Source organism: Pezoporus flaviventris, unplaced genomic scaffold, assembly GCF_033815535.1.
Source record: "Pezoporus flaviventris isolate CSIRO_AGI_PZ_B2104156 unplaced genomic scaffold, CSIRO_AGI_Pfla_v1 ptg000018l, whole genome shotgun sequence".
Taxonomy (NCBI): Eukaryota; Metazoa; Chordata; class Aves; order Psittaciformes; family Psittacidae; genus Pezoporus; species Pezoporus flaviventris.
This window is the reverse complement of record NW_026892566.1, coordinates 2,176,730-2,194,044: the sequence shown is the minus strand read 5'-3', so window position 1 is coordinate 2,194,044 and position 17,315 is coordinate 2,176,730. Positions and strand designations below refer to the sequence as shown.

Below are 17,315 nucleotides of genomic sequence, written 5' to 3'. Positions count from 1 at the left end.
TTTTTTTGAGATTTAGCTGGCATTTTACTCACAATGAACACTGTTTCTTTCAAAAACTGGTCTCCCTCCCACCCCTGTAACAAAGAGTATTCAGCTTACCTGAAAATAGAAGAAAGCTTGGCCAAACCAGTAGTGCATGACAGTAATCTGTGCTGCATCAAATTTCAAAGGTCTCCAGATATATTTTGTCATCATTGTCTGAATCAACAGACAAAACACCAAGACTGGTAAATTGTGAGGTCTAAATAGAAGGGCTGCTAGTAGAACCAATCCACTATATACTTCCCATAATCCTGTACTCTTCACACCAGAGTCTGAAGAAATAACCTGTGACTTCAGCAAGTCTTTGGTACCACTGAAGACTATGCCAAGAACAAAGACATAAACAAAACGAGCTTCAGTAATACCCCTAAACAGGAGGGGGAAAAAAAAGTAATAATAATTAATAAATAAATAAAACAGAAATATTAGCTACTTACTAATGTCTATTTCAGAGGTCAGAAAGTCTTTCAAGAGAGGTGCAGACCAATGCAGTTCTGCCAAACAGGTTAAATTCTAAAGCTAGTAACTGGCAATTTCATGAGACAGCTTTCTCAAATACAAAACTCTAAAAATAGCTTATAATTAAACTGCAAGACATCCAAATCAACTTTAGCAAAGAAAGCAGCTTGTGAGAAAAAAATTAACCTATAAAATAAAATATCATATTAGTGTGACATGTCAATTAATATAACAAAAATAAATTTATGTTATTACTATTTAAGGTCTCAATCTATAAATATGGTCATATAAATATGCCATTTATATGGCATAATGAATTTCCCCAAAAATACTCCTTAGAGTGATATGGAATCTTCATTTCAGGAATTAAAGTTACTTAAAAATTACTATTCCCTTTAAGCTGCTCAGTAATCTTCCACCGAACATTCACACAAACATACACTTCTTTTTAGCCAACCGAAAAGACAGTGATTGTATTTGAAGATCCTTTTTTTCACTCTGAAATTTCTGCATACTTCAGACATCTTCTCTATATCTGTGCAGCTGTATGAAGTGAGACTTACTGGCTTATACCAGCACATTTTTTCCTTGTAACTGTACACATTTTTCAAATCCCTAAGCAATCCCATTGCAAAAAATTTGAACGCTTTAAGTTGTAAATGTAATTAGAATCTACTGCTATGTTCACTGCACCTATAAATTCATTGGCCTCTTCATTTCCAGTGAAAGCTGGCTTCTGAAAAAAACACAGCATCTCGTCCAAAACAGCTGACAAAGACAAGGACCAGTAAACATAAAAGCTGTGACCTGCTATTCCAGTAATACAAGGCCAAAGGAACAAAGAAAGTAAATGCAGATATCTGCCAGAATGCACTGATATTCTTATGTTTACTGGAAAAAAAAAGTTACAGATCCTATTAATCTAATCATTAGATTATTAAACTATAATAATAATCCAATGAACTCACCAAATGAGCATATTAAAAAATCTGCTGGTTTTAAAAAAGATAAAAAAACACATTATCTACACATTTTATCCATAAGGTAATACACACCGTCTTTAGGGATTAGCAGTCACTTTATACTTGAGTGGTGAACAAACATGTTCTCCTACAAAGCTAACATAATTCACTCAGAACTGAAGATTGTTGAGTCATCTGGACTTAATAATACATGGAGAATTAGACCATGACACTAAAAATAGTAAAAGCTTAGTTGTACTTGGTGGAACTAATGTAACCAGCTGACAACAGAAAACACCACTAATAAAAATTTCTAAAAATAAATTTCTTTTAGTTATTTTTTTCAGACTTTGGAAGGCCACTTCTCAACTACTGCTAACAAATGAGCTTGAATTCAGTATTTATTTTCTACATACAGGAAAAAGAACCAAAAAGCGTGAAGAGAAATAATAAGCAACAGTATTTATAAATTCAGTTTTCTTTTTGCACTCACAGAACCAAGAAAAAAGATTAAACCACCTCATGACAGTGATGTGGGCTTTCTAAACCTGAATACAGCGCTATGTTCTGTGGTTTAGCTTTCAGAGTTGCAAACTCATACATAATGGTATAAGCAAAGGCACTTTACTGTTTTATTCCCTTAAATATCAAGCCTTTCTAAAATCTTTGTAGGGCAATTGGCTTTTTCCTTTAGGGGGAAAAAAAATGTGAAAAACAACAAACAAACAAACAAACAAAAATAAACAAAAAAAAAACCAAACAAACCAAAAACCAACCCAAACCAAAATCCGTAAAGTTTAGACAGTTCTTCCATTTCTGGCGAAGGCAGAAATTCAGTGCCCTTTTTCAGCATCTCTGGAAATTCCGATGTAATTATTACCATAAAACATTAAAATACATTCATGCAACTTAGAAGTAAAACTTTAGGACATAGCTTTGGGTATTTGTCACTATTAAATGAGGTAAGTGAAAACTGAAATTAACCACTTGATAGAAATTCAGACTAAAAAACCAATTTCTCAGCAAATGCACTACTATTATTTGTTTGAGTTAGTACGATACCTATCTTTTTCATTTCACAAATTATCATTTTTAAACAATGAGAAATGGAAAGCCAAATTACTTCCTTGCATATTTTAATTTAGAGGTTATCTTAGTGTAAGCCATAGAAGATGTGATATACTTGAATTGCTTCTTGTCCCTCATTTACCTCCCAGCAACTGTCACATTCAGAGAAAAAAACCCAACACCTTATCTTCAGTAAAGAGTACAGAGACGAGGAGTTTCAGAGCAAAAGTTCTTCATCTTACAGAACAAACATCAGGTATGAAAAATGCTTTGGCTGCCTACAGCTTTTTCTCATGTTACACAAAATTACCTCTTCCTTGCACCTGGATTTGGAGTTATTCCACATCATGAACACACATGAATAAACGTACTTCTAGACATATTTAAAAGAAAGTCCTGGTTTTGCTCCTGGTGGTATTTTAAACAGGCCTTTACCATTTATCACACCAGCAATCTGATGAGCTAGGATTACTATGACAACACATCAGCTAACATCTCAAAACTAAGATGTGTGTACCATGTTTTTTGACATGCTGTATTGGGAGCCTTGACAAAGATAACATGTTTGACAAGTTACTGATCTTGGGCAAATCATGTCTGCTCTATACTGTACTGTCTGGCCTTGTACTTCAGGATCGAGAAACCCACATTATCATGGGCTTCTCGATGTTCTGGCAAGGGACCATGCTGGAGCCCCTGTGATGGCCTGTGTTGTGTGCTGGGGGGGGGGGGGGTGGGGGGGTGTTACAACAAAGATAATTCTGACAGGGTAGGAGCAGACACATGGGTTTGGTTTGATTTGGTTGGCTGGGTTGTTTGGTTTGGGTTTTTGGAGAGTTTTATTGTTTTGGGTTTTTGTTTTGGTTTGTTTTTGGTTTTTTTTTAACATAAAATAAAAGGCATCATAGTATGGGAGGGAGGAAGAACCTCTTCACACATGGGACCGGTGTGCCACAGCATGCCATAGGAAGATTCATCTGGGGTTTTTCTGACGCTGAAAAAAAGTAGGTTTACCAACATCTGAAGATACTCACTACCTATATTCCTCTTTTTACTCTATCTTATAAAACAGCTATTTTGTCACACATTTATTGTTGGTCCTTTCTTACTGAAATCTGGAAAGTGACCTTAATCCTGCATGACACTTCCTGCCCCAGGTGCAAAACACGTGTCAACACAAATGTCAGAACCTGCATTTGCTAACCCTACCAGCTTACACTGAGAATCTGAAGGGTACAAAGCTTTGAAACAAAACAGTAATTTTTAGACAAGTCTATAACCCGAGATAAAGACCTAGCGTAATTTAAGCAAATCACCATGTTCACTATTTATTTACAGTGAAGTAACACAAAAAGCCAGTATCTATCTTATTATAATTGCAATCAATATACTGATTATAGAATGAACAGGTTCACAGTAAATTCTCTGCCTTTAGTATGTAAGTACCCCATTTATTTCTCTAATGGCATTTTATTTGTGGATCAATTGCTGTATTTAATGTTCAGTCCCACGCTGCAGTATTTTGCTTCTCACTGCAAGGACAGTATTCTTCTCCAGGGACTATACTCAAACAGAAAGCAAAAAGCAAAACTAGAGGTCACACTCAGAAATCAAGCATTTGCAAATACAGAACCAAATCCTGCAGACTGTGTATAGATAACCCTTACTTTCACATCCAGGAGAAATAGCACACAATGTTAGCTTAACACTAGTATACAACTAGAATTATCATCAATATTTGGAGAGACAGAATGTATGTAAATATATCTAGATATACATACATACACAGTTGTTATAAAACATGCCTTGTTAGCAAATCTGATCTTTTATACGTCCTAAGATCTTCTCCTGTAAGGAGAGGATTTTTCCATCTCTGCATATCTTAAGAATCTCTGGCCCCTGATTAAGAAGTGCCAACAGAAACCGTTTGTATCCATATCAAATTCCATATCAAAATATCAAAAAATAAGTTGAGAGAAAGATTATTAAGTCCAGAAAATGACTGGTTTACTACTTCTCTTTCACAATCCCTTCCTCCTCATCAAATGACCTAACTGATTCTAGAAGTTTTCCACAGCTCTCTGACATGTACAAAAGCTTGAGGCTGCAGAGCCAGACCATCCAACAGTAAAAAGTATCATAATAAAAGTAAGTCCACTTAGCTATACCTATATATATTCCAGAAGCACCTGCTGGTGAAACAGCTAACAGCTTCCTTACCATTACAGACTAGTTCTATAAGAAACTTAATATCCACATAAAAATCCTTAGTATGCATTCTGAAGCACAGCCTAGACCTCAAGAGGGATTTGGTTACATCTTGAAAGGCCAAACAGTACAGAAGAGTCACCAGCAAATGAAAGATACGGAAAAGTAACTCTCCAAATTACTGCCTAAGCATTTATCAAAATTAAGAAGTAGCTAAATGAGCTTGGCACATGCTCTGTTAAATGTGGCAAGTCCATTTAGAACAAGAGGAAATAGTGCATTTGAAGTTTCTTTGCAGCAAAAATACAGGGTATGAATATTTGGGTTTTCCTCATATTAATTCTTATCTGATTAGCTTCTAAACTGTCACAGTCAAAAGACACTTCATGGAGCTCAAAATTATGCACACACTACAAAATCTGAGTGCTGGCCACCTACAAAATAGAGTTTTATTCAAAAGAATGCGATTTTAGACTAGACATAGTGTCCCCTCCCACTTCATTCCTTGATATCCAAAGCATTAACACCTCTCTAGAAATAGAGTTACGTATCTGTTGATTAACTTACTTTGAAATATCTTTGCTACCATGTTGCCATGGAAATATGACATTTCCAATCGCTGCCCTGTAACTGTAGACTCCCAGGAGCCCGAGTGCCATAGCAATTTTTGAAACCAGGGAGCATCTTCTTTGAACCAGAAAGAAGATCATAAGTAGGGATACTGCAGCCAAGAAGGAGAGTTCGGATTTATGTTCAGAGCTGTAAAACAAACAAGCAAACAACCCCCTTAAAACCACTGTAATTGCTGTTTAAAACATTTGACACAGCTACAGCACTTTATATCTAAATTAATGACTGCAATGACATCTGTTACGAACTTTCCAAGAGGTACAGTAAAATATTTTAGTATTTTTAGAAAAGCAGTATTTTAAATGAGGTTTTCTCTTCAAGCATGCATGTTTAAAAGTATAATTATTGTGTTCTACCATATGCTACTTACTGTGTTAATTATATAAAAACTGAGCTGCATATTGTATAATGGAAAAGGGACTAATGCACTTAAACTAGCATTTTGTTATTTATACATTTTGAAACAGTGCATTTTGCTTATAGTACAGCATTTCAATTTCTAGCATAAGGTATAAAATAATTTTGCACTATAGAATTAGACCTATTCTCTCTTTTTAAATAACTGCTAATTTAATTTTAGACATACAAAACATTACCCAACCAAAATTACCAGAAGTGTACTTACATAGATTAAAATATACACACCCAAATGCATTATCACAGTAAAATTCCTTTACACAACTACAGCACTTGTACTGGATCAATACATACAAGGAATAAAGACACTAAATTTGCATTATGGCCAAGAAGATTGCAGACATGGTTTGTTTGTTCCCCTACATCCTAAATAGCTAACGCTCATTCCAGAATCAAAGGCATTTCATTGAGCATGCTGCCAACATTATGTATTTAAATCTACAGTGATTATCAATTACCACTGCAAAATGTAATGGGGTAAGGTAAAGATCTGAACTCAACCCCTACCACAGCTGGTGATGCAATTCCAGAAAGCCCACTGTAATCCAAGAATTGCTAACATTTGCTTACTGCAAATATCCCCAGTACCCTAAATGACCTAGAACCACTTATTTTGTTAGATTTACTTAAAGAACATTGTGTATAGTGTGAGAGCCAAGGGCTCCATCTTCTGTCTTCCGCACTTCAAAATGCCATGATAAAAGATCACTAACTTCAGCAAACTGACAGTAAGCCCTGGCTGTTACCTGCATTAACACTTATGAAATTCCAGTTTTTACCTATGATTTAATCAAAATTACAGTGCTTCAAACAGGTTTTCTTTCCTGTTCCCCAGTATACGCTTTATCAGGACATTCACCAATAGCTGTCTGACCTATTGTGCTTGGAATTCACAGAGGAGAGGATACGGGGCAGAAAAATTGTCCTGTTAGTCCTCCCTGCAGAATCCTTCCATACAACTTTATAGGACTCCCAAGAGATGCACTGTTCTCTGCAGGCCAGTAAAAGAAAGTGAGAGGAATAAACACTGGAACATTACAGGAGAGAAAAGGTAGTTTTGATGTTTCTCCTAACTACAGGAAGAGCCAGTAAAAGCAGTGAATACACTGCTGCAGCAAGACAGTGCACCTACCATCTCTTATGACCACAGAATAGTAGAATAGTTAAGGTTGGAAAGGCCCTTAAGATCCAGCCCCCATGCCAACACACAGAACTGATTTAGCAGCCACTGCATTTTTCAAATGAGCCTTTGTGGAAAATTTTAAAAGGTTTCAGGCTATATTATCCTTGGCTGCTCATCGTATGAGAGCAAGATAAATCACAGATAAATAACAGCACATCATCATCGTCATCTTTGTATCTTTATCTAAAATAGTCAATCCACTTCTGTTAGGAGACTCTTGCAGGCAAACCCAACATAGCAACACATAAAAATTAAAATAAGCATTCCTAACTGCAAGAAGTAACTGCTATATCAAGCAAGACACTCACTAACAGCTGCAACTTTCTAGAGTGAACACTTGAAATCATACTCTCACCCCCTCAAAAAGAAAGAACATTCTCAGAGAAGGCCCAGTTGGGCAGCAAGGTTCAAAGTCCTTTTGCCATCAGTTAGTAATGGTGTGTTCTTAACTCCTAGCACAGGAGTCTATAACCAACTCATGTACAAATTTTCTGGGAACAGTCCTCTGTGTTTTCTGGTTTAAATTTTTTAGAACCATGTAAATTTGTTGGAAAAAAAAAAAGAAGGGGAAAAAAAAAAATCACCAAACCAAAAAAACAAACAAAAAAAACCCCCACAGTGTTTTAGAGTTTGCTGATAAAACTAAATAAAACAAAACAAAAATACAATAAAAGGTTTTATAGTAAGTGAAGTCAGTTCAGTATAAATCAGCTACATTTTCAAGGCTTTGCAGCCAGCATTCTTACAGTTATGCCGCTAAATGCATATCAAATTAACACATATTTTGAAAGGGTATTGTTGTTGTTCAACAGAGCCCAGTCACTGAGCAAAGCTCTGAGTGATTTTGATATTCTACACAGAAATACAAGCATTAACTGATCTCAGCTGAAATGTACTGGGTTTTGCCTAAACCACAAAACTGAAACTGAAGGACTAATGGTTTTCTGAGACAGAACCTGGGGAGGGGGAAAGTAAAAAAAAAAAAAAAAGAGTGCTTCAGCTATAATGTTTTTACAGTAACAGCTTGTGGTCGACACTGTCATACTTCTGCTATCAAAATGAAGGTTGAAAACATTTCCTTCCACTGCTTTGTTTTCACCTCACTATTGGAAATCAAGAATGAAAGAAATTACGTATGCACGAAATTCACATTTTATGCGGATAAAGTCTTTTTTGCTTGTTTACTTTCATTCTACTATGTACAATAGAATGCACAAGAGTCACACGGAATGCTAACTTTGGGGTGAAGGGTATTTGGGGATGATTAAGTACATTATTGAAAGAAAGTACTACCATTTTCCTATGGTGCTGCTTCTCATCAGTTCTATTCAAGCTGATGCTGTCATCGACACCTTTCCCCTTCCACACTGAGCCATGTAGCAGCTCTGACATCTGAGTATCAGTTCTGAGCAAGATTAACAGCCAAATAAAGCTAACTGCATACCAACTAATTAAAAAGAAAACCCAACTTCCAAGAAAATTTAGGAATTGCATGTTCTCTTCCGCTTCATCTACTGTCTGATTTTATTATGCTCTTTTTCCCCAAAGTCTTTTTTTTTTTTTTTTTCCCCTTTGTACCATGTACCAGGTTTCACAGAGCTCTCTGCAAATAACAAAGAACATTTCCCTTATTTCAGCACTGCTGAATGCATTTCTAGTAACCAAATTCAACACACTATAGCTAGATTGATTTTCTGGGTTTTGCTGCTTACATTTTTCCATGCACAAACCTGCACAATAGTCTCTCTCAAATGCTGAGCCCCTTGAGCACTGTCCAGATAAACAAAATATTAGTCTGAGTGTGATGCCTAAAAGGCATCACTAAAAAATGTGCTATTACGACATAACTATGCAAATTAAACACATACTTAAAATAGAATAACAATCAACCTTACAGACTAGCAATGCATTTTGGGAAGAGGAATAAGTGCTTTATGGAACTTGGCTTATCACCAACTTTTAATTTACACTGTAAGGAAAACACATCATCTCAACCCTGATCAACACACTAGGGAAACAGATATTTCTACCACCCTGTTCTCTTGTGAAGGAGAAGCAACAAAGATGTTAAGACTTCCAACAGAAGAAAATGCAGGCATGCTTGCTGAATAGGAATTCACAGACACTCTACAAACCACAGGATGTGCAAATATTTAGTTGCATTGTTGACCGATCTTTCCAGAGCTTGTACAGTAAATGATTTCATACTAAAAAACTCACCTACATCACATCACTCAAGTTCAAAAACTGTACACTTCAAATGCTGCTATTTTGAGCAATCTTTTAACCCTATACAGCAACTGAAGTATACATCAATATGGTGACATATATTACATTTTCCTCTTAATCTAAAAACTGCTCCATTGATTTAAGTCAGGATGTAGTTCCACAGCAGCCCAAGCCAACCTGTGCCAGAGCTGCCAGGGTTCTGCTCTTTCACCTGCTCCTTAAACATGGCAGCCGTTACACCAATGAAAGAAAGAAAGCGTAACTGTGGCAGCCCAAATGGCACAACTTTTTAGCCTGCCATGGCACTCTGAACTGTTCCATAAACTTCTTAAAGCCCCCAAAAGTAAGTTTGTGAATCATTGTTTCTTTCTCAATCAGATTTGAAAGACAACTGGGTTTGTATAATGAATGCTTGACAGTGGTAGAAATTAAAAACTCTTCATGTCTGTAGCACTTAAAAGGATGCAGATACTTCCAGGTTTGGAGGTTTTTTTCCCTACAGGAATTTCAACACCAGTAGTGCTGGCTTGCACAATCTTCCCTCCCTGCATTTGTATTACTAAGCCAGCCCATTTACTTGTGGAGCTAGATGGTAAATCAGAGTGGGAAGTGGTCCACGTGAAAGCCAATAGTCCCCCACACCATTCTGGGTTATTTTTCCAGCCACATCTATTCAATGACTTAGCTCACCATACTGGCAAAGCAACAGCCATGCTGTTAAAATACAGGGCCAGTGAGGGGAGGAGTAAGACAGCAGGTACAAGGCAAGAGGTCCTTCCATATCGACATATTGGAGGAAGTGCAGTGAAGGATTACGAAAATGATAGTGATGGGATTGGAATATCTGTCTTACAAGGAAAAGCTCAAAGCACCGAGACCATTTAGCCTCAAGAAAAGAAGGCTCAGTATGGATCTTACCAGCCTCACTGGAGGTGGAAGGTGTTAAAAAAAGTTGAAGCCATATTTTTCTTCATGGTACCCAGCAAAAGGACAAGAGGGAGGTAATGGCCACAAACTGAAATAAAGGAAATTCTGTTTAAACAGATGGAAAATTTTGGAGGTAAAAAAAAAAAGAAGAAGAAGAAGAGGTTGCCAAGAACAGCTGTGGAGTCTCCATGCTTGGAGATACCAAAGACCCAGCTGGACACAGATTTGAATAATCTGTCCAAGATCACTCCACTCTGAGTAGGTGGACTGAAACAAACCATTTCCAGATATCCCCTCCAACCTCAGCCGTCCTGTGATTCTGTGGTTTTTAAAGATGGATAGGAATTCTGCAAAACACACCGAATCACAGGAAAAGAAGAAAGAAACAACAAAAAAAAAAAAACTCCTCCTTCTCTTTCCCCCCTCTCTCCCCAACAACTACAAAAAGACTAAGCCAGATCAGGTGTTAGGAGCTTTGGGTTACTTGAGTGCATTGCCTGGAAGCTCCTAAGAGGCAATAGTGCTAGAGCTGGGCATACAGAATCTCCCAGCTCTTGTTATAAAATCAGGAAGCCCTAGAAGCACTTGCTCTAGCTGTAGACTACATTCTACCCATGCTGTCTCCCTGAGTCCCTACAGCCCAAGGCTATAAGAGGTTTTGCTGCTCTACAGGCATTCCTAGCACCAAGAAATCAGAGGTGGAGCACACTTAACCAAGACAGATTCTCAGAAGTCCAGGAGCACACGCACAGTTTTTAGAAGGCTGGTAACATTTCCAAGTATCAGTAAACATTCCCAGGGGACCATATGAGCAAAAGTGTACCTCTATAACAATGCAATTTTTCAGCTGAAAGAATGTCAACTCCTTGGTTCTCAGCTCTGTGGCACTACTCCCCTCCAAAGGAAAGGGCTGACATTCTGAAGAAGACATCTGACCCAGGAATAGATCTAGATTAGATCTATGCAACAGATCTTCAGAATAGATCTAGATTAGATCTAAGCAATAGATCTTTGGGAGGTCTCAGGATTAATTAAAAAAATCCTCCCAGTTGCACCAAATCACACTTAATCCTGCTCTCACACTTGCTTAAGCTCATAACAACTTGAGTTCTCTGTGGTGTGGGACTTAATGTTGGAAATGTAGCATTCCCTCCTCAATCCCTTGCCTCATCTGAAGAGGAGGAATGCATAGCAAAAGCTTTGGTATCGAATTGCTATACTGCAATAAATTCCCTCGTAACTCATGTCTCCAGCACCCATGCCTGTCACAGCAATTAGCATTTTATCTGTAAGGCTGACAATAAGTAACAAGTTTCATATTGGTTCATTTGCTCATGTCACTTTTAATGAATGACGAATGACATTCCTTCCATGTGGAATTCTTCCACAAGATACTAGCAAGAAATCTACTTATCTTACATAGCACAGCCCCCTCCCCCATCTGCTATCTGCAAAACCCTGACTAGTCAGCTACCAGGTATTGTATCTCTGTCCGCCAGATGAAGTAGACAGCTCAAATATCAAGTACTCCTTATATCTCAATAATGACCATAGCTCTTCACAATACTAGAAGCTAGTAGAAAAAGTAGAAGCCCTTCTCAATTACACCTGAAGTTTTAAAAAATGCTTTTTTGTTCATCATACTACATTTGAAAAATTTCAGGTTTCCACCCATACGTTTTATGTCTGTGAAAGACAAGGAAGAATTCTATGTGCAGCATCTTCTTCAGCTTCATAAAGTTTGGAACTAAGCAAAACCTTCAGCCTTAATTTCAAGGGTTTAATTCCATTACATGATTTTTAATTTCCAAACCAGACACTGTTGACTTGCACATGGAAAATATTTACTTTTTGCCTTGATAAACCTATCATGTATAATTGGCATTAATTAGATAAGCCATGGTGCAGGGCAGAGATTATTATTGATAGTACACAAGGAATTACTCCTGCAGGAAATAGAAGTGAAAAATGCATTATGTTACTTCACTATTTACCTGCTCTGCATGTTTGCAGCACTTTCTAAAAAGAGACTGTATAGAAATGCATATATATATTTTACCATAGAAAACATATATTAATTTTTAATTAAGACAGAAAGTATGACAATAAATCAAATACCCACCTTGTCAACCAGTGTCCCAAGTCTGGCTGATGAGCCCACTGAACACCTGTCTGATTCAAGGATCGAAGAAGCCGACAGCAAATAAGGATGATCCATGGACTCGCTAAGCTTATCCACTTATCTGATCCTCTACTGAATTCAGCTGAAGTGGTGGTCTTGCCCAATTTTGAATTATCTGCTGCTGGAATGTCTATGTTCTTGTACTCAGAGGCTTTCCCAAAACTTTGTTTTACACTGGTACTATGCTGAGGGTCATATTCTTTCAGAAGAAAATTGTTCCTACAAAGTTCCTGACTCAGCCCCAAACAAAGCGTATTAATTAGAAAATACCAGGTTTGATGCTCCTCTTCGACAAAACTGCTTGCCCCCAAACTCAAAACATGGGCAACTGTTCCAGCCAGAATCAGCACATCAATTTCTGACCAGCTGGAACTGGACAAAACTGAATTCTGAAAAAAAAAACAAAAAAGAAAAAAAAAAAAACAACAAACCATTGGTGAAAGTATACACAAATTTCACTTGTTTAAGCATTCATATTATGCTTACAAAAATGTCTTCCAAGAAAACAGCAAGACAAGTTATTTCTATCTTGACAAATACAAAAATTTATAAAAGAATCATTTTGGTGTAGGCTATTTAGCTAGCATTGCAACATAATCATACCTTTTAAGGTGACATTCTTTTTAAAGGAAAAAGCTCTACAAATAATCATCACAACTCTACTGATTAAGATTCCCTACCACCCTGTGACAGTAGGTTTGAAACAAGCTCTCTCCCCGCTGCATATTTGTAGAAATTAAAGTAGAAATCCTCCAGAAATCAAACCTGAGACATAGAAAACAGGTAATTTTCTAATAGTTTCAATCTGTGCTACCCTTAACTCAGTACAGTGACAGCCTTCACTACTAAAATTAACAAAAGTTACTTGCAGATAGCATGATGGCACCTTTTAATCTTGCAGAGCTCAAAACATGCCCTTCATCATAAAATCTACTTTAAACCTTAGCCATCAATTATTTATTTCACATGCTGTGCCTATCCAAACCCACAAAATTCTCTAAAGCCTCCATTAGTTTGATTTTCTGTTCACAGCAGCTACTAGGAATTGCCTCATCATTACTGCCCTTGATGATGCAGCTAAAAAGAGAGCATAAGGGCATGTGGAAGGTGAGAGCATCTGGTCCACTGACACTATCAAGTAAAGGACCTTTTCAGCTCACAGGGAATACAAAGTAACAGGGAAAGCCATAAAAAGATCACACAGAGACACAAACCTGCTAAGTAAGCACTACAGGAGACCATAAAGATGACCAAAACTCTTCAGCCATTAACTGACAGGCCATTAAGAAACCACAAGCATAGCTGTGAAGAGCATCAGTCTGGACTTTGTAACAGATCAGGAGGAAGTGACAGAACACGAGTATTACAGATGCCTGATGGCACCTGTAGATCTATGCAAGCTCACTAAACAAAGCTTCAGGAAAGTGTCAAAGGTGGGGGAGGAAAAAGCTGGAGGCAGGAGGCAAAGTGAGAGGAGGAAGGGATAAGGAGCCAGAGTCACACATAAGCAGGTGCCATTCAATGCATTTCACTGGCTGAGCTCTGTGCCTGATCACTGTGGTCTATTCTGTGTTATTAAATCCTCTCTTATCTTTCTGTGCAACTCCACTCCTTGTCCCACTTGTGGGTGCTGCAAGTTCTCACTGTAACTCAGGATAAGCCTGCATGCCAGAATTTGAGACAGAGCAAGTAAAAGCAAATGCCTGCAACTGGGGCAGGATCATGGGTCATCGGACCCACATTTCCATAGTGCCAGTGACTGCAGCACATGAGGGTCCATGTGCCTGAGACCTGAGTAGGGACCACAGGCCATAGGACTGTGTGCCCGAGGCATCAGCAGCTGGGTGATCAGAGTACAGGAGAGGTCAGGGTGTCAGCAACAGAAGTGACCATGGATCATCAAGCTTGTAGGGCTCCATCAGCAGCTGGAGGGCTCAGAGTGCACACCTATGTCTGAAAGGTAACATGACACACCTCTGCCTGTTTAGCTTCTCCTCAAAGTCTGATCCAGAGGCAGGGACATGGGTGCAGGCTGACTGCATACAGTTGGGCTCCAGCAGCAGGGCAGGACAAATGTCCCAGCTGTGGAGGGCACTGGAGCCAGCAGGGCTTTCCCAAGATGCCTTAACAAACAGGGTTACATACTTGTGAAGCATTCTGAGAAAGGGAGTGTCAAAAGTCATCCTTTACCATTTTATTTTCTCAATTTTGCTTCTACTAGAAAATGTCACAGACTATCTCAGACCGGTATTTTAAACACCTAATAAACAACTTAAAAGCCACATTAAAACTACTGCATGCCATTTTTTCTTGAAAACAAGGATCTCTGAACCTACTTTCATGTACTTCCTTAACTGCACACTTCAAGTGCATCATCCTCCTACATCTGACCTTATGAACAAGCTTTAAAGGACAGCCTTGAATATTCATAGAGATATATCTCATAGAGAATGTACTCACATTCAAAGATGCACAGTGTATTGCGATTCCTGAACTGTTTAAATAATTTGTTAGAAGAATACAGAAACTCACTAATATTAGAGCAGGTACAAGAAATTGGCTGTAAACAATACAAGTATCTGAGTATCTTAGATGACAGTCTCACTTATGTTTAAGATATACTGACAGCAGTATATGTATTTTTGATCAATAAGCAAAACTACATAACATGGAGAGAACAACAAACATACTTGATGCAAGAAGCTAAGACTATCTGGAATTTTGCTTTGAGGAAAACAAATTTTGCAAAAATCAAGATTTTAAAGATGTGAAAGAACGAAGAAGGTATAGTTAAAGTTATCAAGTACTCAACATCCCCTCCATTTCTTGTGCTGTTAAAGAAATAAAATCATAGAACCACAGAACGGTTTGGATTGGAGAGGACCTTAAGATCACCCAATTCCAGCCCCCTGCCACAGGCAGCAACACTTCACACTCAACCAGGTTGCTCACAGCCCCGTCCAACCCGGCCTTGAACACTGCCACGGATGGGGAAGCCACAGCTTCTCTGGGCAACCTGTGCCAGTACCTCACCAACCTCATAGTAAAGAATTTCTTCATTATAGTCAAGCTGAAGAATCGCCCATTTAAATTTGAACCCATTGCCCTTGTCCTATCACTATAGTCCTTGATGAAGAGAAATATATTACAAAGTCATTTCACTTAAAAGAAAAAGCAAAAACAAAAAGAACCCCTCAAAAAAACACTTTAAAAAAAACCAAAACAACCCACCCCACCAACAAAAAAAAAAAAAAAAGGACTCCCCATGAGGCTACAGACAACAATAAGGCGGGGGGGGGGGGGGGGAGGGGGGAACACTCTAAATTTAGCACAAGAACATACATAATCTGAAAAACTGCCCAGACACAATCTAAATGAACATGAGCCAGCTTCAGTGTGCGCTTGCAGCCCAGAAAGCCAACCGTATCCTGGGCTGCAGGTCAAAGGAGGTGATCCTGCCCCTCTACTCTGCTCTTGTGAGACCTCACCTGGAGTACTGTGTGCAGTTCTGGTGTCCTCAACATAAAAAGGACATGGAACTGTTGGAACAAGTCCAGAGAAGGGCCATGAGGATGATCAGGGGACTGGAGCACCTCCCTATGAAGACAGGCTGAGGAAGTTGGGGCTGTTCAGCCAGGAGAAGAGAAGGCTGCGTGGAGACCTCATAGCAGACTTCCAGTTTCTGAAGGGGGCCTACAGGGATGCTGGAGAGGGACTCTTCATTAGGGACTGTAGTGATAGGACAAGGGGTAACGGGTTTAAACTTAAACAGGGGAAGTTTAGATTGGATATAAGAAGGAAATTCTCTCCTGTTAGGGTGGTGAGGCACTGGAATAGGTTGCCCAGGGAGGTTGTGAATGCTCCATCCCTGGCAGTGTTCAAGACCAGGTTGGATGAGGCCTTGGGTGACATGATTTAGCGTAAGGTGTCCCTGCCCACGGCAGGGGGGTTGGAACTAGATGATCTTAAGGTCCTTTCCAACCCTAACGATTCTATGATTCTATGATTCTATGAGTCTAAATTTACTAGCATTTGATTCCTTTGGTGCTCTGAAGACCACTCCTTTTTGTTTAGTACTCTACTCTGAAAAACTAAACACCATAAGCTGGTATTTGGAATAAAAGGACAAGCTAGTCCATGCAAAGACCAAAGACCATGAAATTCACAAAGCTGAGACAAAAATCAGTACATGACTAAACTACAGAAAATTTAAACTCCAATAATTTCATCAGGCTGACCTTAAAGATCTTGGCTAACTAAATAATGAGTGAGCACGAAAGCACCATCTGTTTGCAGAGACAAAGGAATCAGAGATCCTCAACAAATGAGAACAAACCAGACTTCAATACAATTCGTCTTCTTTATAAGACAACATAAAATCCATATAAGTATTCTTCTCTTGTATTTGGTTGCTGTTAGAACTGATAGGAAAACTGAAAAAGTGATGTATTATCAACAGCAAAGATGCAAAAGTCTCAATAAAGAGATGGTATTAGCGTGAATGTCCCAGTGCCAGACAGAAATCCGTATTTCTTGCCTGGTTATCTGACTCTCAAAACTCCAGGAGAGAAAAAACAAAAAAACAAAAAAAAACTACTACTATATTCCCAAAGGATTAAAGTCCAGGGGCATTTATTGATAAAACACATTTCAGATTAGAGTTGCACTGCCACATGCCACATGCAAAATGAAAACTTACCTGAAAATTATAACCTCCTGATCTAAGAATACAGAAAACAACTTCATAAATTTTTTTCTAAATGCATTGGTAACCCCTCATGTATGTACTGTGCCTTATTAGGAATGCCATCAGGTTTTTTATAGCCTGACATCAGATTGCTTATACTAAATTTTTTAGATCTCATTTACACACACAGAAATGTAGCTCCTACTCTGATAGCTGCAGCTCTGTTTTTCTAGCTGCTGAACAACTCCAACCCTCAAGAACTCAGCAGGCACTCCAGATACCAAAAGACTAATATGACTTGCACCAGTATCTTGGCACACA

General features: G+C 38.3%; 1 protein-coding gene across 3 annotated transcripts in view; it reads right to left on the bottom strand.

The window, feature by feature from the left end:
• Positions 1 to 17,315, bottom strand: part of PIGG (phosphatidylinositol glycan anchor biosynthesis class G (EMM blood group)) — an 82,291-nt gene that overhangs the window by 37,805 nt on the left and 27,171 nt on the right. For all 3 annotated transcript variants that reach the window (XM_061455062.1, XM_061455064.1, XM_061455063.1), the window contains exons 9-11: positions 12,248 to 12,696; positions 5,307 to 5,498; positions 100 to 409 (exon numbers count right to left, since the gene is read on the bottom strand). In XM_061455062.1, coding sequence (XP_061311046.1) covers positions 100 to 409; positions 5,307 to 5,498; positions 12,248 to 12,696 — 951 coding nt within the window. The remainder of the gene's footprint in view (positions 1 to 99; positions 410 to 5,306; positions 5,499 to 12,247; positions 12,697 to 17,315) is intronic.